The sequence below is a fragment of the Monodon monoceros genome, unplaced genomic scaffold, assembly GCF_005190385.1.
Source record: "Monodon monoceros isolate NGI ecotype Baffin Bay Population unplaced genomic scaffold, NGI_Narwhal_1 Super_Scaffold_14, whole genome shotgun sequence".
NCBI classification, from domain to species: Eukaryota; Metazoa; Chordata; class Mammalia; order Artiodactyla; family Monodontidae; genus Monodon; species Monodon monoceros.
In genome coordinates this window covers 31,701,264-31,723,203 of record NW_021703770.1, presented here as the reverse complement: position 1 = coordinate 31,723,203, position 21,940 = coordinate 31,701,264, and the positions used below count along the sequence as shown (strand labels likewise).

General features: G+C 37.2%; 1 protein-coding gene across 2 annotated transcripts in view; it reads right to left on the bottom strand.

Annotated features, from left to right (window-relative positions):
- Nucleotides 1-21,940, bottom strand: part of UBR5 (ubiquitin protein ligase E3 component n-recognin 5) — a 143,428-nt gene that overhangs the window by 74,471 nt on the left and 47,017 nt on the right. Inside the window, exons 6-13 of one of the 2 annotated variants that reach the window (XM_029222473.1) lie at nucleotides 16,566-16,755; nucleotides 16,214-16,373; nucleotides 15,479-15,628; nucleotides 13,491-13,702; nucleotides 4,164-4,280; nucleotides 3,969-4,079; nucleotides 3,207-3,361; nucleotides 1,760-1,877 (exon numbers count right to left, since the gene is read on the bottom strand). In XM_029222473.1, coding sequence (XP_029078306.1) covers nucleotides 1,760-1,877; nucleotides 3,207-3,361; nucleotides 3,969-4,079; nucleotides 4,164-4,280; nucleotides 13,491-13,702; nucleotides 15,479-15,628; nucleotides 16,214-16,373; nucleotides 16,566-16,755 — 1,213 coding nt within the window. The remainder of the gene's footprint in view (nucleotides 1-1,759; nucleotides 1,878-3,206; nucleotides 3,362-3,968; nucleotides 4,080-4,163; nucleotides 4,281-13,490; nucleotides 13,703-15,478; nucleotides 15,629-16,213; nucleotides 16,374-16,565; nucleotides 16,756-21,940) is intronic. The other variant, XM_029222475.1, reaches the window with a different exon arrangement.

Sequence of the window (21,940 nt, the reverse complement as noted above, 5' to 3'; positions counted from 1 at the left end):
TAATAAGGCATCTGCCAGGATATTCTGCTAATATGTGAGTCTAATAAATAAGGAACTTTGAAAACATGAGAAATCAGTATGTGAACTGAATAAGAAAAAGGGAGCTCCTAGAAAAGAAAGATCTGTCCAAACCAACTGATGTAAATAATGAAGACTAAACAACAATATTCAAAATAATGGGTAATTGCTGAAAACTTCCTAGTTGGAAGGCCAACAAAGGAGTCAGAACAAGACAACCATGAATAGGACCAAAACAAATGGGAGTCCCAAACAAAAATAAGAAGTACATAAGCTGAGTTTTGGAGAAAAGTAACAGCTAAAGTAGTGATTACTTTTTAAGACACAGGTAATGTAAACATGATACCACCTTATAGTGATGAGAAAAAGCTGAATTGAAAAAAAAGTGCTAGATGAGGAAATTAGTGCCATGTTACGTCACAAAACCCAACACTTGTCTAAGCGTTAGGGATTATAAAGTCCTTAAACACTCATTGCAGCACTTGCTATCACGAATATAAATGTCAACTTTTAACCCGAAGATAAATTTCTAACGGAATCTAATGAATTAGAAGTATAACGGTAGTGTTCAGACTCTTTTGGTCTCAGGACCGTCCCCCCCTGTTAAATATTACCAAGGATCCCCAAATCTTTTGTTTATGTGGGTCATATATAGTTGGTATTTAATGTATTAGTAATTAAAACTGAAAATTTTAAATATTTAATATTAATAAACCCCATGTTAATATAACTTATAAAAATAACTACATTTTTTAAAAAATCAGCAAGAAAAGTGGCATTGTTTACATTTTTGCAAATCTCTTAATGTCTAATTTAATGGAAGACAGCTGGAGTCCCATGTATGCTCCTGCATTCAATTTGCTGTAATATGTTACTTTAGCTGAAGTATATGACGACAACTCAGCCTTACACAGATAGGTAGCTAGAAAAAGAAGGACTCTCAGATCCCCCGAAAGGGCTGAGAAGCCAGCAGGAGTCCTTGGACCACACTTTGAGAACCATTGGGGTACTAGAAAATCACATTCCATAAGATATATATATAAGAGGCTAAAACCATCTCAGAAACTAGTAGAAACACGAGGATTTGACGAAGACTCCTGCCTCATGCTGACAATATTGCCAGAGAGCAGTATCTTTCAAACTGCTTGGTCATAAGAATCATCTGGGATGTTTGTGACACATAAGGAAGCCTGCGTCCTACCACCAACCAACTGAAAGAATAATTCAGGCAAGGGGCTCCAGACTCTACATTTTTAAACTCTACATTTAAGTACCAAATGATTCTTAAAACCAGGCTAATCTGAGATTCCTGTCCCACAAGAAAACCAACTGACATCAGGGCAGAATCTATGTTACTCAGCTATTGAGTAAAAAGTGATGTGGCACATACATACTACTGGAACCAGGTCCTTCAAATGACATTCATTTACAAAACTGCCTACGGGGGAATTAATTACAAGGGAAGAAATGATTTTGATAAGCAACAATGTCCCTTAGGACAGACTTAATTCGGTTTTTTTTTTTAATATGTATTTATTTTGCCTGCAGTATGCGGACTTCTTAGTTGAGGTACGCGGACTTCTTAGTTGCAGCGTATGAACTCTTAGTGGCGGGCATGCATGTGGGATCTAGTTCCCCGACCAGGGATCAAATCTGGGGCCCCCTGCATTGGGAGCGTGGAGACTTACCCAAGGAAGACCACCAGAGAAGTCTCAGGACAGACTTAATTCTAACCACTTACCTGGGTACCAACAGTGATGTTCGGCATTGAAGAAATACCAGCACTAGATTTGGGCTTTTTGTTTTTTGCTCTAGCTTTCTCTAACATTTTTTTCCTTTGACTAAAAGGGACTACACCCCTGAAAAGGAAAAGCAAAAATTGGACAAATAAGCGGCGAAGAAGCCCATTAAATAAATCTGAAATTACACACATTATATTTAAGTATTACTTGTATATTCCTTCTCTAATATTTTTGCCTCAGTATAATATTAAAATGTATAACTTATTAATAATCATAACTTGATCACAGGTTTATAATACATAACTGGGTCCACTTTTATTAAACATTTAGGATTAAAAGTCACAGGAAATTCATCATTTGATATTTACTTCCAAATAATTGTTTCATTAGTAAATTCCCCTATACATTACTTCTGCCAATGCAAAGTTGCTGATAATTCCCTAAAACACAACAGAAAATACATTTGAAGCCCCTTTCGAACAGTAAAGGAATAATTAAATGAGGCACAGAATATTCATACAATGACATACTTTAATAACCTTTAAAATTATATTTTATGTAGCTGTTAAATGAAAAAAGTATGAAAAACACTCTAAGTTTCTAATTAAGTAAAAGCAAAGTACACGTTTATATATAGGAAAAAAATAAAGATTAATAAAATACTCCCAAAATGTTAACAGCAGTTACATTCCGGTTGTAGGATTATAGGTGAGTTTTGTTTCTACTTTATACCTTTTAAAAATTTCATAATTATAGTCACTAAGTATGTATTATTTTTATAAGCTTTTCTTTATCTTAAGGGTTTTTTCCAATGTTACTTTGCTCCAAAGTGAAAATTTCCCTCTCTATAAAGCATTAGCTTTTTTTTTAAAATTGAAGTATAGCTGATTTACAATGATGTGTTAGCTTCTGGTGTACACCAAAGTGATTCACTTATTATATTACATTTTTATATATATATATATATGTAATATATATATATAAAATGTGAAATATATATGATTATATGTATATTCTATATATAGAATATGAAAAAGAATATATACACACATATAGAATATAAATAAAAACAAGTAATCTTTTCAAAAGGACTGTGGTCAAAATATATATATATTCTTTTTCATATTCTATACATATGTATATTCTTTTTCATATTCTTTACCATTATGGTTTACTACAGGATATTGTATATAGTTCTCTGTGCTATACAGTAGGACCTTGTTGTGTGTCTATTTTCTATAGAGCAGTTTCTATCTGCCAATCCCAGACTCCTAGTTTATCTCTCCCCTACCCCCATTCCCCTTTGGTAACCATATGTTTGTTTTCTGTGAGTCTAAAGCATTATCTTTCAACTGACCTTCTCTATTGGTATTCCACTACTCAAAGCACCTATCTGCGTACATAAAAGCATCCACTGATATGAAATACCCCCTCTGTGATACTCACCACCAATATAAATTGTTCTCTAGCTGTGCGCAGGTATAAAGGGCACAGCAATGTAAAGAAACAATCCGTTCTCCTTGAAGTTCTGAGTAAGTCTGTGCGGTGTGCTCTAATTTAGAAGCCACAGAACTTAAAGTTTCATCTACCCATGTAGCAACCTAAAGATAAAACATCAGAGGATTAAATAAAAACAAGTAATCTTTTCAAAAGGGTTGTGGTCAAAACAAGGGCAAGGAATACCTACACTCTGGACTGGAATTCTAAAGGCTAGAAAAAAAAGTAATTCAGAAAAGGCTCTTAATAAGACTAGAAACTAAAATACTTCCTTCACGCAAGTCAATCAAAATAGTAGTTATTGAAATAAATGTCTAAAGTCATCTCTAAGGCATTAATTGAAAGTCCATATCTGCTCCAACAATTTTTAAACGAATTTAGTGACTCTAAAGTCACACTGATAATCTGAGATATAATATCCATACTTCCTCAATCTATCTATTGTAGTTCTTGAATATCTCCTTTTGCCAGGACTTAGCGTGAATATTTTTTCCTTCCCTTAAAGTAGAAAGCTATCTCTGAAAAGGAATTATAATACAGAGATAAACCAGCAATAAAAAGATTATACATTGGATTACTGTACTAAGGCTTGAGACACTTTGTTATTTGCAGATCTAGTTAGATAGAAAGATAGAAATGAAAAGATGGAAAAGGGGCAGGGAGAGGAAGAAAATCAAGAATTTAAGAAATGTTTTTCACAGTGTGTCATACCTTGTTATTTTCTGTAGCTACAGTTGCTCTTATGCTATTTGCAGACAGGAGAACTATCTTTTCATTGGTTAGCCCCAAAAATGTTGCTCGTGGATGATGTAAGGAAGGATTCTTTGAAAGCATAAGAAAAGCGATTACCATTTTGTATGCTGATTTGAAGAGCTATTTAAAGCAAGATTTAATATAATGAAATACCTGTGCATTTCTGTAAGGCTCAGATTCACTCCACTTCCACTGATAAAGTTCTCCTTTACTGCTGACAGCCAAAAGCTCAGAATACAAAGCCCCAATACAGATGAATTTTGTTCCATCCTGTAAAGTGGAAATAACACAGTGGTATAAATATAACAACTGCCAAACCTAAAGATTCGGATACATCACATTAATTACTACATCAAATTTCGATTAATTATGTGAACACACAAACTGCTTTAGCAAAGTCTCCAGCACAGCCCGCAATGCCCTCCTTTAAGTGGCCTGGGCGCCCCACCCCCCGCGCCCCCGAACTCACTCTCCTCCAGTCATATTGGCCTTTTTCCTGCTCCTGCCAGTATCCCACCATGTCCTTGTCATTCTCTTGCCTTGTTTCTCAGGTGACTCACTCCCTCTCCTCAATCAAGTCTGCTCAAATGAGACCTTCCCTGACTGCACTATCTACAAAATCAGCACTCTAATATTCCATCTCCTGACTCTGCTTTCTTTAGTTCACAGCACTTCACAACTTGACATATTGTATTTACTCATTTATAGTCTACTTCACTCAAATATAAGCTTTGTCTTGTTCACCACTGTATCCCCTGTTCTTAGAACAGTGAACAGAGTAGATGCTCAATAAACGTGTTGAATAAATGAACAAAAAACAGACTAAGGAGTTGAAGTGGCGAAAGTCGAGTTATCAACACAAGATTCCTTCCCTGTAGGCTATTCCAAGCTGCTGAAACAAGTGTCTGTGTTGTTTTTTAAGGTAAAAGTTCATTTAGTTTTAAAGCAATGCACATGCAATGAGTCGGAACGCAATTAAATTATAAAAAGTGCAGACAATAAATTAAATAAATAATATGAATGATAAAAGTGATAATTTTTTTAACATAAGACCAAAATGACCAGAAATCTCACAGCAAAGCTTGCCAATAACAGATTTTACGTTGTATTTTTGCCACTGCAAAACTTCTCTGCTCTCTTTGATATTCTGGCTCCAGAGTATGCTAAACTAATGGCGTCTTTTTAGGTTTCTGTCAAATTCCAATCTTATTTGGTCAGATGGGTTATGGTGCTCAGCTATAGTCTGTGAAGCCTGTCAAGACTTATAGTAACAACAGGTTATGCCTCAGAGCTGTATAGAAAGAACACTAATTTTTTTTTTTTTTGCAGTTTCATGCTGGTGATTTTTCTTTTTTTAAATGTAAGCCACTAATTGTTTAAGAAAAAATTTTAAACCAAAAGATGCATATTAATATTACACACAAACCGAAACACAAGTGACTTTTTTTTTTTTTGCGGTACGCAGGCCTCTCACTGTCGTGGCCTCTCCCGTTGCAGAGCACAGGCTCCAGACGCGCAGGCTCAGCGGCCATGGCTCATGGGCCCAGCCCCTCCGCGGCATGTGGGATCTTCCTGGCCCGGGGCATGAACCTGCGTCCCCTGCATCAGCAGGCGGACTCTCAACCACTGTGCCACCAGGGAAGCCCAACACAAGTGACTTTTAGCACAGTACATACATGCTTACATAAGCTCAAATATTTACACATTTAAAACAATTTCCATTTAACATACGAAATTTCTGAAATACATAAAAGCACTAATACTTTCTATAAAACTACAATTAAAACATCAAGTGCTTTCTTGGAGTTTCAAGTTACCTCTTTAAAATAAGATCTTGCTTGCATATATAGTCTTTCTCCAATAATCAGTATGAACTGTTTTTTCCCCCAAGAGGTTTATTTTCCAGGTACATTATAAGCTCAAGAAAACGGACCCAACAATTATGCAATGTAATTATGTCATAACAACTTAATTGCACATAATGCTTTAAAGTAGGTTTGGATGAAGTTCTCAAACACTTTGGTATATGTCCTTCAGGGACTTCTATTAGAAACAACAGGAATTTTAAGCCCCTTCAATCCCCATTTTGCTTTAAAATGGACAAGTCTTTGGTTAAAGTTCTACATTTTGGGCATTTATTATTAATTAAAATGGTCCCCAAACCAATAAATGGCGCTGATGTATTATTAGTTTACAAGACTTCATTTAACTTGTTTCTGATGCAGTGGGAAGCTATAGATATTCATTTATTATAACATGTCATTGATAGTTTCAATCTTTCACTTATAAGCAGACAAATCAATAGGTTTAGTCAGTATTTCTCTGTTCATTTTCTGTTATAATCTAAACTATACAGTAAATTGCAGTAACTATAGATACTGAAGAACACTAATTTTAATCTTCTATTTTACCAGTGCCAATCAGCTCTATTTTCAAGTCACATCTATGGAGGGATGGGAAAGAGACCAAACTTGAAATTTTCCAACTTAGCAATTCTACTCCTCCCTTCACCATGGGTATCTGAAAAACACCATGTACTTTCTCCAGGGCTGCTGCATCAAATCTTAACATTTCTACCTCACACTTCCTTCTCGACCCATTGGTAAAGAGATGATAGAATCAGACCAAGTTGAGTCCAAAACCTGGATCCAACACTTATTAAGTAGGTAACTTCAGATAAGTTATGTAACTTCTCTGAACCCATTTCTTCACTTCTAAAATGGGTATAATAATAACACGATGGGGAGGGGGACAGTAAAAACCAAATAAAGTAACATATATTAAAGTACCTGGCACAAATAAGTGGTCAAATTCAACTCTGGTTACTCTGCTGCCCTGACTTCATCTCCTACTCACCCAAAAGGCACAAGCTTCCTGAGTATTTCCATCTCCATCCAGACCTACTTAATGAAAAAACACCATTCTCCCCTCCCCCTCCCCTTCTCAGAGAAAGAAGTGTTCCTCTCTACTATCTAAGGACAACTCACCACACACAGTGGATACAACCCTCTCTCATTACCTCCACAACCGTCCAAACCCGCCTGCCCTTCAGCCTTAGGCCCGGGGAAGTGAACTGTCACCCGGCGTCCATCTCATCTCACCTCACCGGCTCGCACTGACAGCCACGCCTGCTCTTGCAACAGCCTTATCGATGCCCCATGCATTGAACCAATCCATCTTCTCTTCAAACTCTTTGAACCGTTGGACCCTGTTCATCACCAGTTCTAGAACCTCTCCTCTCCCTTGTTCACAGGTCACTACTCTCTACTGGTCTTCCTCCCATCTTCATGACTACAGTATTTTCTCCACCTCCCTTGTACCACCATGTACTCCCTGACCCAGATTCTGTCCTTGTCCGTTTATTCAAATGATGTTCCACCCTCAGCCTAAGTGACTGTATCCACTGGGGCGCCACGCTTTTAAACGTGTAAATCTTCTATCTGCAGACTAACCTGCAGATTAACTGCCTGGATGTCTGAAAAGCACCCTACCATCTCTAAAATGAATTCATCGTCTCCTCCAAAGCTATATGTCCCCTGTAGTCCCTATCTCCATGAATGACATCTACCACCCACCCTGTAACAGGAGGGCAACAAAGGAACCTGGGCCCTCTCTTCAACTCTTCCTCTTCTCTTAACCAGATGGTGACTAGCAAACCAATGCTATACTTTGTCTCAACTTCCTCGAACATTCTTCCCTTCATCCATCCTCCCTGTCATTGCTTTGGTTGAGAGCCTCACAATTCCCTTCTACAACAATTCTACCAGTCTCTTAACTGACTCTAGATTTTTACTATTCCTATCTTTCTCCCACTGTGCCAATAGTGCTCGTCTCCCTAAAAATATACAAAAGCAAACCCCACCAATCTCATCATGTCATTTCTCTAAGAACTTTGCTGGCAGAACAACATCCTAACTCTTTGGCAAGTTGTCTAGGGCTCTCTGGTCTTCTCCACCCTGCTCTTCTCCTTCTCCCACCACAGAGCAGCAATTCTGAATTTCTCACTGTTCCGCAAACACACCCTGACCTTTCCTGACTCTAGGCCCATACTTGACATGTTTGGAATGCCTCTGCATCTTGGTTAATGCCTACTTAACCTTAAAAATGCTGCTTAAATGTCATCTCCTCTGTGAAGTCTTTGCCACATCTCTCAGGTGGTGTTAGTCACTCCCCACTCTGAGCCCCTATAAATACTGTATTCACACCTTCAGTCTAGCACTGGTCATACTGTGAACACATTTCATTGTATGTGAATGTCTCTCTTCCCCAATGAGTTGCCTATGGGAAGGTCCATAATGAATTCACCTCTACATTCCCACAGGCCAGCTTGGTGCTTGGCACATAGTAGGAGCACACTGACAACTGAAGGAACAAATTCATCTCAACTCAAACTTTTTGAGTAAAAACTCTGCCAGAGCAGTACAATCCTAAACGATCCATCCCTATAGCCACAGCATGGTGTGTGAGGCACTCTCAGAACTGACTTGCCTATATCCTTCAAGGATGGACCATGTTCCCCAGCTCATTAGTCCTGAATGCGCTAAGTGAACCCTGAAGGCCCTGAAAATCCATTACGGACAAATGTGGAGAGATGGCAAAACCACCAACCAAAGGAGATGATGGAAAAATCACCTATTGTCTCTTGCCTGATTTAGATCAGTAGGTGGAGAAATACAAAGCAATCAAATACACACAAAGAAACAGTATTTCAGCTCACACACTTCATAATATCACAGAAGACAAGGCTTTTATCATTTTGATGAAATACTAATGGCTGCTTCTGAGCAAGTTGGGCCCTGCTTCAACCCAACTGGAAAAGGTGGATATGCACATTTCCGTAAAGATCAGTAGTTTGTAGCTCTACTTTTTTTTTTTTAACAAAACGAATCCTTTAGAAGCTGAATCTAATCAATAAATTTGCAACTGTCTGAACATTAAAGATCAACCAAATGAGGAATCCCTCCCTAAAGACAGATGGAAAATGTCAAAAATATGATAAAAATTACCTTAAAAAGCCAAAGCTTTAAAAGAAAAAGAAAAGAAAAAGGTCATTCAGCATAGCAACATGAACTCCTATTAACTTCACCTAGTTACTTACATTTTTTAAAAATTGGTCTTATTATTCCTAAATTTCTCCCTACAAACCTTGGTTTTCTTTTTTTTAATTTTCCTACTATCAGCAAACACTAGTTTTCCCATTAAGTACCAATTCTAACTGCAATGTGCTGTGTATTATGGCTGAAATGGATGTTATACAACTACAGGTTACATGGCACAATTTGTTAACTGTCCTTATTCACACTTCACTTCTCCTTACCTATCTAGGTTTCCATTTTCTCCTTATTCCTGGCTTCTCTTCCTCTTTATGACCTCTTCTCCTTTTGCTCTTACTTCATTCTTAAAGTACATTTGTGACACACCTAGCCAACTTTTTTAACAGATACTTCCTGGAAGCTTCCATATGTTGATTTAAAAAAAAAAAAAAGATCTTCCTCACCCAACTTCCACTTCTAGAGCCTTGAAGGCGAAGCAGAATGACCAACAAATTGGATCAATTGGTCCCAACAGTGATGGCTGCTTCAAATAATTTAAGGAGCCAAATGTCATGGGACTATTTCCTCTCAACATCATTCAAAGAAACTTGAGAATAACACACAACTCTACAATTCAAAAGGCTGGTGGAGAATAAATTTTCTTATTTTCCCTAAACTATATGAAAATAGATCCAGAACAGTAAGCGATACGACTGTAAATTAACAATACTGACTTGCTGAATCAGTTTTGTTTCTTCATCACCCACCAAACAACTTTTGTCAAATTCTTCTCTGGGAGCTTACTGGAAATAAAGGATGTGTGCATTTTCTAATCTGAAAGGGTTTGTTTTGTTACAAGGCACAAAGCAGAAGTTTTTATGTTCAACTTCAGATTTACTTAGTATGGATTTCCGTGTAAGTTTTCTCTGCCCTTTCCCTTCAGCATTTACTACTTAGCTCTTACCTTTGCATTCTTACTTTTAACAGTCTTTGTTACTATTGTGGCTGCATTTTTTATTCTCTTATCAGTCACTTTAGATTCTTGTTGGAAGTAGGTTGGTATATATATAGATACAATGTAAATGTAGACATTCAGCAACACAGAACTAAATTTCTAATCTGAGAAAAGTAAATTCCAAAAATGACTGAGAAGTGAAAATGGAGCCATGTTAGATAACTGCCTAATTGAAAGATTGCACCTTCCCATCAAAGTAACTCTTAGTAATCACTCTGGCCTCCTGTGATTCCCCAAAGCCTCTTATACCTAATTCCATTATGGTACTTACACCAAAGTATTAACATCATTGTTCTGCCTTTCTACAAAACTCTCACCCTAACACCTGAACAAAAGGCCTAACACACAATATGCATTTAATCAAGGCTACTCAATCACGTGTGCGTGTGTGTCCCCATCCATTGATGGATGCTTAGGTTGCTTCCATATCTTGGCTATTGTAAACAATGCTGCAATGGACATGGGGGCAAATGTATTTTGAGTTAGTGTTTTCATTTTCTTCAGATAAATACCCAGAAGTGGAATTGCTAAATCATACAGTAGCTCTGTTTTTAATTTTTTAAAGACCCTCCCTACTGTTTTCCATAGTGGCTGAACCAATGTACATTCCCACCAACAGTGCACAAGGGTTACCAATTATGCTTTTATACTAGTTTTGACATTTAAATCAAAATAATTTATGGAAATAAAGGTTACCTCAAATATTTTCAATTTAAGATTATACTGTAAAGGCTTAAAGAGAACATTCATTCCACCATTAAGGGAGCTTTATTAGCCTAGAAAATGGTGAAATTTTGAAGAAGTAGCCGTTCCTCTAAATAGGTGGTGGGAAAGTCAAAATTATTCCAGATAATTTAACAGTGGAATTTCTCAGGCACTCTAACAAAAGGAAGAATGAAAAATACCATGGATACTAACCAATCTTACAATTTAGGTCATTTCTGAAATTAAGCTGGGACACCCTCTTCCCACCCCCCCACCCCCCAAAAAAACAAAAAACAAAAAAAAAAAGGGAGAGAGAGAGAAAGCAAAAGAGACAGAGAGACTACCTCCAAACAGTGCGTGCTGACGCCCTATACCTCCCTGCTCTCTCCACCTACCTCTCCATCTCCTATCAAGTTTGCCCCAAAACCCTTTTCTCCTCCTCAGGGATCACTACCCCCAATTCTGGAGGACTAATAAGGCCCCACATAGTGCCTGTTTCTTCATGTGGAATGTATCCTATGCCCCTGTATGATCATTTTGCCCACTGTTCTAAAAGCAAGGTCTTTTTTCCCTTTAACAACTCTCTGCATTCTCTTTCTGACTGCAGCATTCAGCCTTGCAAAACAATCATCTAGTGGTTTGTTGATAACTGGGATAATGCTTAACAGCTTAATTAGGTTTATGCTGTTTTCTTTCCCTGAACTGAAATTTTTGATGTCTAAATTTCAATCACAAGCTAATAAAAAGTAGTTCTTCAGTGACATTTTAAATTAGAGTTTTCTTTAATAGGAAAAAAAAGGTATAGGTAGGATATACTTTGTTGCACACACTGCTATTTCTCCTTCATTCAATGTCTAAACAAACGAAGGAAATAACACACTAAGTAAGGCCTGTACAGTGTCAAGATTTTACGATGCATTTAGTAACTGTCTCTGAAAACAAGCTATACCCAAAACCATGCCTATCAGTAAAGGCCAACAAAGACCGGCTAACTCTAACAGAGGGTACACTGGCCAGGGAAAAAGCTTGCTAAACTCATACTGTTCAAAACACTTTCAGATGTGTGACAAAGAAGCCTACACTAATATGTATGCAATGGCACTATTAAAACAAGATTAATAAGTCCTCTATTACTTCCTGCCAATATGACATAGACACAGTTCTAGCATGATCAAGGCAAGAGAAACAGGAAACAAAGAACAATGTAGGGGAAAAAAAAGAAATGAAAAAGAAAAAGCCCAATGGTTTAAATCACCTTCTACCATATGAAGTAAAAGTAGAAACTGGAACATTTCTAGTTTTATGGAAATAAGTAAGAGAATGCAATTCAGGGAAAGTCTGTCAGCTGCCAAAGAAAACAGAATAACCTTTTGCTTACAAAGAGGCTGATTGAAATTCATGTTCCTTCTTGCATTCAAGCTTTCCACATGAGCTGAATACAGAGGAAAATAAATGAACTACATCAAGAGTCACAATAACTATGAAAAATAAACAAATTCAGAACACTAAATAATATTTTTCCTTTAATATCCCAAATTCAACTTCAAAGAAAGAAAAGAAATCTACATCAGAATCTCCTTATCTGCTAGAGATAACCTTCAAGTTCTTATCTTCTTTTACTTCTACTTTAGAAAGTTCCTATCCAACTGGCTCTGGAAATAAGAAACAGGCACTCCAAAAAACAGGTGAAAAACCCATGGCTTCCTACAGGAGCCTTTGAAGATAAATTACCAATCACTTAAGACAGTGAAACCTACACACCATCAATAGACTATGTCTATATGGGAAAAGAATCTAAAAAAGAGTGGATATATGTATTTGTATAACAGATTCACTTTGCTGTACACCTGAAACTAACACAATACTGTAAATCAATTACACCCCAATAAAAATAAAAGTAAAATAAAAGAATGTGTCAACTCTGTTTCACTTGTAGCAGTGATGGATTTTTACAGATTCAAGTCAACTTAAATCCTGCATGCTTTCTAGAAGCTAGTCATTGTACTACCACTCAGGATGCAGAGCATAATTCCCCCAGTCCATTCCTGTTCAGCCTGCTTTGTCTCCCACAGCTTTTAGAGCAAAGGGCCTGTCAGAATTCACTGCCATCAAACGGGAAAGCTAAAATCAAAGAAACACAGATCCCTAATCTTGCCCTGACATGCATGCTTGTAACAATGACCAGAAACCTGCCCCGCAGAAAATGGGGTACTCTTGACAGTACAAAACAAATTCCTATCAAGAAATATACCATTCGTTACTGGTATAATTACCACCAGAAAAGAAATCCTGAAACAGAATGCTGATATATTATCTGGAACTACCATCCTTATTTCTCTGATTTACTTCATCAAGTAGAAAAAGAAATAGCACCACTGAACACATCTCCTTAAAACGACTCCTGTACTGTCAAATAAAGATGATCTACTTATATTTAAAACAAAACAAAAATATCACTTTATGTCTGCATTTTATTTTTATTTTTTATTTTCTGACCGCGCCATGCAGCATGCAGGATCTTAGTTCCCTGACCACGGATCGAACCCATGACCCCTGCAGTGGAAGCATAGAGTCCTAACCACTGGACAGCCAGGGAATTCCTATGTCTGCATTTTAAATGACAGTACGAAAATCTGAAATAAAACAGAAACTTTTTTGGGGGGGTGGAGGGGAGTGCCAGGAATTCAGTTAAAATGGAAAGGATGGGTGGGGTTTCTTTTCAAATACCTTATCAGGCCACCACTGCAAATCTTCTCCTAGAGACACTGGACTTTGAACAGGTGTATTCTTCTTATCCAAGTTTGGCTCTCCTTCCTTGCTGGTAGAGCCCCTTTCATTATCAAATGAGGCTCCATCAAGCCACCTTCGTTCACGTAAACGTAAAACGGATTCACGTTCACGCAACAGCTCAGAGTCTCTCTCTAAGGGAAGAAGGAGAACTGGTATGCAATTGGGTCACACCAGTGGGATAAAAGTAAGCCACTCTCTAGTAAAGACCCTTCAGGATGCAACTAACAGCAGTTTATCCACTCACAAGAACTTAATGTAAATGTATATCTAATAAGTTTGACATGCAACATTCAAAACATTAACTCTTTCAAGTGAATGTATGAAAATTATAAACTAGTATTTTTAAGCACTATGTAGAGGCAGACTTTTCTGAATTCCAACTATGTGCTTTTAGAGCAGAACTGCTTTATTTTAAACTGGATTTTGGATTTTTTAAATGGAGTTTTAAATATTTGGCTTTCATTAAAAATGTTTACCGTAACTTAAATTTATTAGAAAATATTCATAAATTAAAATTTTAACACGTTAGATACATAAACCAAAAAAGAGTATTTGTTAGAGAGTCTACACATACAGATTAAAAAAAAAAAAACAACCAAATCTTGAAAAGGGTAACTTTAAAATCCATTAACTATAAAACTTTTGATAATCCAAGCCCTTGTTTAGAGTAATTTTATAGGCTGGATTTTTATGGAAAAGTCTTAAAATTTCTGAGAAACTAGACAGAATTTTTCTTTTGAGAATCTTTATAGAAAGATTACTTTACAAAAATGCTTCCCCTGAAACTGGCCTACAAACTTTTTAAAACCAGTTTTTTTCAGCTTGCTCACGTATTATTTTTTAAATAGGCAACCAAAATAAACTTTCCAAGACTTGGATAGTAAGGATTAAAAACAATATTAAGTTGAACCATATAAAACTGCCATCCATGCAGATCTAACATGGTCAAGTACCACCAATTTCATATGGTTCAAAGTAAAACAGATGCCCACATAGAATGACCTAAGGAAAAGCAAAAGGGAGAAATTTAGAAGGAGTTTTGTGTTAGATATTGAATATCTTAAATGCAATACTTGATGCATTTTAGGCAGTAAAATATGCACTTATTTTTTAAAAATTTTTAAGCTGTTACATAATAGGTTCAGTACACTAAAAGATCATCATAAGTCTGTTATTTTAAAACTGCTTTCAAGTACTAGGTATTTGCAGTAAGGTCTTAATATAAAACAGCATCCTTTCCAGTTTACTAATGATAAGTAAATAATATATCTGATTCTTGCCTGTTACTTCAATCAAGCAGTTTTACATTCTGGAAAGTAAAAATACTGACTTACAAAAGTTAAAATGCAAGCTAAATCCATATCAACATACACAGTGAAAGGTTTATATTTGTATGATTTCAAAATCTTCTTTCTAACCTCTACTGTGTACTATACCTTTCCAAGATTTCAAACTTCTAAAAATATCATTTTAGTATGATAAGCATTTCTATATATTTACTATAGATCAATCTCATTCTAATAAGTTTTTTCATATTTCACTCTTCCATCTAACCAGGGTTTAAAATGAACAAAATAATCACTTTATTTTAATCAAATAAACTAAAGAGACTTGTTATCTGAATGCTGCATGTCACCGTAAAGCAGAATTCTGCTTTTACTTCAGAATCCATATTCCTAATTAAAAATACAGTTAGGTAAGTTGTAACCCTTTACATATATGCTACTATGTTGATAAGATCATCTCTAAAGTTCTAGTGTGGCTCTTCAAACTCAAAAGTAACTATTTTAATGCCAAAGCATCCAAAAACACTAACAAGTAATGATTTCATCTACTGTAATATTAAAAGTTCAAATACAATGAATTCTACCACTATCTCTCCGTAGAGTCAGCCAACAATCACAAAAAAATAAATGCAAAATTACCTCGAGATGAGCCTAGCCTGGAAAGTGACGAACGACGAAAAGAAGGGTAACCAAAATAGCTAATGTCTTCAGAAAACATGGCATCTGCATCAATAATGACACTTGGGTGGGCAGAATGAATGTCAGCATCAAGAAGAGACATAAGATCCTCTATAAACAGAAACAAATATAAATGAAGCAGATATAGAGAAAAAAATCTGCAGACCATTGAAAAATCCCTGAAAATTAAAACATTAAAATCAGGGACTGACTACTGACATAACCTGAGAAGAAAAGCAGTAACTACCTAGGAAATAAAGTTAACGTTATTAACACAGATTTTAAGGAACATCAATTGCATGACTGTTGCTTGGGCTAACTACTAAATTACCACAAGAAAAAAAGATCACTATTGAAGATTCTTGTGACATCACAGAAAGTCAAAATCTAAATGCAGTTCAGTTATTCCATATTCAGAAATAAGGGCATCAAAATACAACATTCCAGTCATCTGTCAGCCAGTGATAAAGACATGCACATACATCCATGTCTTTATAGGACCAAACACAAGTCCACTAAGCAAAAACATTTTCCCTTAAACAGAATTTTACCATCAAATCAAACACTACAATGAGAAATATCTACCACCTTGGAAAGAACAGTCAGTAAATCTATTGCACTTTAAAATTCCATTCCCCAGTCAAAGAAAAATCTCTCCCTTCAGAGATGAGAAAACCATGATGGTGATCAACCAACCTCCAGGCAAATAAGATTCACTGGCTGTATCATCCCCATCATCTCCATCTTCATCATCCCGGCTAAGTAAATTATTTACAGCAAGGTTTACATCAAGATTTGTTCGCTGAAGTTCTCGAATAATGACACTTCTGGATTTGCCTTGTAAAACGACTTGGGCCTGAAATAAAAAATAGAGTACTATGCTAATTATCTTTTTCATAACTTCTTTATTAAAATCAGCTTCCTAGGATCAATACAGAAAACGAGTATTTCACAATTCATGATATAAATCATGACTACAGCCTGCTATATTTAGTTAAACCTCACCCTGTCCTGATATCTTACGTTAATTGTTCTACAAGATCCATACCTGTGAAATCAGCTCCTCTGGAATCACAGATGCTGGAATAACTGGCTGGGGTTGACTGCCCAAAAGCCCAGATCCTCGATCCCGTCCCGTCCGAATTACTCGAGTCTGTCGGCGAGAATCTCGAGCTCCAGCTGACGACCTACCAGAGGATCCTCCTCCACTTCCACCCACTCCAGAACTCCAACGACTTCTAAATATTGGAGAATTTAAAGAAACAGCATTTTAAACAATCATTCAGAAAGATCGCTTTGGGTCTCATGTTCATTATCTTAGAATATGATAAAGCTATTTTTCTAAATGACATAATATGCTATAGTAGTATTTTGACAGAACAATAGAACTGAACTTTAAAATAACACTGTTCCGGGCTTCCCTGGTGGCGCAGTGGTTGGGGGTCCACCTGCCGATGCAGGGGACACGGGTTCGTGCCCCGGTCCGGGAGGATCCCACATGCCACGGAGTGGCTGGGCCCGTGAGCCATGGCCGCTGAGCCTGCACGTCCAGAGCCTGTGCTCCGCATCGGGAGAGGCCACAGCAGTGAGAGGCCCGCATACCGCAAAAACAAAACAAAACAAAACAAAACAAAAAAACACTGTTCCAATTTTTTTAAATGCTGAAGTATAAACTCACTTTTTAGAAAGATATATACCACCCTTTTGCATCTTTTAAAACAATTTTTAAAAGAACCACATACCAAGCATTTCTAGTCACAGCTCTAAAGTGAGTTATAGAATACATCTCACCTTTGCGTGAAAGACCTATGAGACATAACTACTAACAGTCTGCAGCACAAAAAGTAAAATTCAGAGTTTAAAGAAACAACTAAATAGAAAGACACCCGTGCCCATGGGATGGAAAATTTAATACTGTTAAGATGTCCATACTGCTCAAAGCAATCTACAGACTCATCAAAATCCCTATGAATATCCCAATGGATTTTGTCCCTCAAAGGACATAATCAACAGAGTAAGGAAGCAACCTATAGAATGGAAGAAAATATTTACAAATCATTTATCTAATGAGAGGTTAGTATCCAGAATATATAAAGAGCTCCAACACTCAACAACAAAAAAAATCAAATAACCTGATTAAAATATGGGAAAGAATGCGAACAGACATTTCTCCAAAGATAATACACAAATGGCCAAGTAAGCATATGAACAGATGGTCAACATCACTAATCATGAGAAATGCAAATCAAAACCACAATCACCTATCACCTCACACCCATCAGAATGGCTACCATGAAAAAAAAAAAAAGAAAATTACAAGTGTTGGCAAGGATGTATAGAAACTGTAACCCTAGTGCACTGTAGGCAGGACTGTAAAATAGTGCAGTGCTATGAAAAACAGTATGAAGTTTCCTAAAAAATTAAAAATAGAACCACTATATGACTCAGCAGTTATAATTCTATGTATATATCCAAAAAAATTGAAAACAGAGTCTAGAAGAGATATTTGCATACCCGTGTTCATAGCAGCACTATGTGTAAGAGCTGCGTGGTATAACGTTAATTGTTCTCAATTAATGTCTCCATTTGATCGCTATCAACTTCAACTGGTCTACTCAACCGTGGAACATCATCATCCAGAGAGAAATCTCCAGCAAGGAACTTCGCAAACCACTTCTGACACGTTTGATCAGTCACAGTACCTTCCCCATACACTGCACAATTTTTTTTGGCGTTTCAGTTGTGTTTTTACCTTTCTTGAAATAATAAAGCATAATATGCCGAAAGTGTTGTTTTTCTTCCATCTTCAATATTAAAATGGCTACACAAAAATTCACCAATTTTGGTAAGTTTTTTTACATGCACGCTGATATGACAGCTGTCACAATACAATCTAACAAAATTGTTTCAAATGAAGTTAAAGACAACTAAGCGCCACTAGAGTCATCTTATGGGAAAACCGAACAAACCTTTTGGCCAACCCAATACAACACAGATGAACCTTGAAAATATTATGCTAAGTGAAATACGCCAATCACAAGAAGACAAATACTGTATGATTACAAATATAAAAGGTACCTAACGTAGTCAAATTCATAGAAACAGAAAGTAGAATGGTGGCTGTCATATGGTGGGGAGAGGGGTAAAGGGAGTTGTTTACTGGATATAAAGTTTCAGTTTTACAAGATGAAAAAGTTATAATAGAGATTTCTTTCACAACAATATAAATATACTTAATACTATTGAGATGTGCAGTTATAATCGTAAAGACAGTAAATTTTGTGTTATGTTTTTAAACATGATTTTAAAATTATAGTCATGTGTCATCAAAGAAAGCAGTACTCTCAAAAACAGACAAGTTTTCTTTTCAACTTATATGCTTTGTGACAATTACGCAACAGAAAATAATATAGGATCAATGAAACATACAAACAGATATTCAAATCAAACATTAAATCAGCACTTCTACTTCATGGTTTCCTGTAAGTTGTCAAAATTAAGTCAGGTGGAACCACTCTTTTGGAAGCTTTTAACAGTCAAAAGCTACATATATTATTTCAACTTGAAAACAGGAGGAACCACACTAAAGAGTCTTAAAAAGATATAATTAGGGTAACTATATGTCCCAGTTTGCCTGAGATAATGCCAGAGTAAGCCTACTGTCTGAGCCTATTATTAATTTCACTCCAAAACGCCCCTGTTTAGACATTATATGGCCAAAATAAATATAAGTAATGACTCAATATTTCTACTGAAAAATGCATATGATTTTCCCCCTAAGCAAATAATACTGGAAACCTGATCAGATATACTATCCAAGTACACAACTATTCCTGGCAGACCTTACAGGTATCACAAACTCAAATCTCCACGAGAGGTAGATAGGTTACTAATTTCTAAGTAAAGTCAAGACGACAGGGAAGAGTGGAGAATACCTGCGTATCCAGAACATTCAAATTCTTGCCTTTAAGCCAATTTGCAATCTCTGCTACACAAACCCTCACCTGAGGTTAGTTGAAAGACAAAGGTCAAACCCTCACCTGAGGTTAGTTGAAAGACAAAGGTCAAAATATCTCTGGCTTGCCCATTCATTAACCTGACCGTTACTATGGAGAATACCACGTTTTCCCACTTGCACCCGCAGTGCAGGATTTCTTCTATCAGAATCCAAACAATCTACCAGCTGACCAGCCTCAACTGCTCCTGAACATTCCTCTAACCAGCTTGCTATCCAGAGAAAGAGCAATGTGTTAGACTAAGTATACATTAATAGAGATTTATTAGTGGTCACAAAAGACAGTACTGGAATCCCCTTTTTATCTATAATTACAGTGAGTTATATAATTTTCAATACTAAACTCAAAAATAATGGAAAAGGGCTTCCCTGGTGGCGCAGTGGTTGAGAGTCCGCCTGCCAATGCAGGGGACACGGGTTCGTGCCCCGGTCCGGGAAGATCCCACATGCCGCGGAGCGGCTGGGCCCGTGAGCCATGGCTGCTGAGCCTGCGCGTCCGGAGCCTGTGCTCCGCAACTGGAGAGGCCACAACAGTGAGAGGCCCGCGTACCGCAAAAAAAAATTAATAATAATGGAAAAACCAGTTTCTTCTATCCATATTTTGCTCATCAAATTAATCCTACAATTTGACCCCATCATGTAATACTCAAGGTACACAAAGTGACTCCAGTCAACTGAGAAAATCACACTGAGTATGGCATTAATCCACAGCTTGCAACCTTAAAGCCCATGGGTCAAGTCTGCTCCATATACTTGATTGGCTGGTTATTAAAAAAAAATGTACAGCATCAAGAACAAGAAAAGTCCGAGGGCTTCCTTGGTGGCGCAGTGGTTGAGAGTCCGCCTGCCGATGCAGGGGACACAGGTTCGTGCCCCGGTCCAGGAAGATCCCACATAACGCAGAGCGGCTGGGCCCGTGAGCCATGGCCGCTGAGCCTGCGCATCCGGAGCCTGTGCTCCGCAACGGGAGAGGCCACAACAGTGAGAGGCCCGCGTACCAAAATAAACTAATTAATTAATTAAATAAAATAAAAATGGGGCGTCCACTTGCTTTGTCGAAGCCCTACAACCTACTATCTTACCACCTTTTTAGACTGGGGCCAGCTTCAGCTGTTTACAATTACAATGGCCTGCTTGGCTTTTTCCTTTCAAATCCTGTACTATTAGCTCAAATTAAACTCCAAAGGAAATACGGTAGCTCAAACCAATGAAAAGCAGCTTATACCTATCATCTATTATAGCCAGTGATAACAAACAACGGAATAAAGAGACTTTTGATAATAATATTTCCATTTTAAACATCCTATTAAACATAAACTCTTTTTTAAAAAATATTTATTTATCTATTTTTGGCTATGTTGGGTCTTCGCTGCTGCACGCGGGCTTTTTCTAGTTGCGGCACGCGGGCTTTTTCTAGTTGCGGCGAGCGGGGGGGCTACTCTTCATTGTGGTGCGCGGGCTTCTCATTGCGGTGGCTTCTCTTGTTGCAGAGCATGGGCTCCAGGTGCGTGGGCTTCAGTAGTTGTGGCACTGAATCATTAAATCACTCACTTCAGTAGTCCGGCTTAGTTGCTACACGGCATGTGGGATCTTCCCAGACCAGGGATCGAACCCGTGGTCCCCTGCACTGGTAGGCGGATTCTTAACCACTGCGCCATCAGGGAAGTCCAACACAAACTGTCTTTTTTCCTCCAAATAAAGTTGGTGTTCTTGCCCTTAACCTGGTCTGAAATAAGTTTAACAAAAATATCCAGGACATTTTTAAAATATCTCCCAGGATAAATTTCAGTAATTATGAATGGGGGAAAGACAGCAGCTAGAAATACTTAGCACGTAAACCTGCCAATTTAGTGAAAACACCAAAGGGAAAAATATTCAAAGTCCCAGGAATTTTGACTGCTATGTATTCCTAAGAATGATTAGTTATAATAAATGATCAATTCTCAATTATCCATGCTGATGGAAAAGAAAAACAGTACCAGTCATCCCAAAATCTTTCAAATGCATCTCTCAGAGACCACTTGCTCCCTAACTCACAACACTTCTCTGAACCCAAAGGGAGCAAGCCAGGACTCCAAAGGTAAGGGGTTGGGGACCAAGGTCTGTGGGCACAGTCTCTTTCACATATGACTGCATTTGGTAAATTTGCAGATAAAAATCCCCTCTGGGGACTCAAGATCTGTCTGTTCTAGATTCTCTATCACATATAGTAAATTGCAAGCTTCTTTAAAAGTTTATTGTAATCAATACAAATGGGGGAAAAAAACTATACAACTCAAGAAAAAAAATTTTTATGAAGGATAGTATTTTTGACTCTAAAGTTTCTTAATTTACAGAATAACGGATCACAATTTCACCATCAACAAACTGAGAAAAATTTCAGAGAGGCCAAGAGAAACAATCAGCCT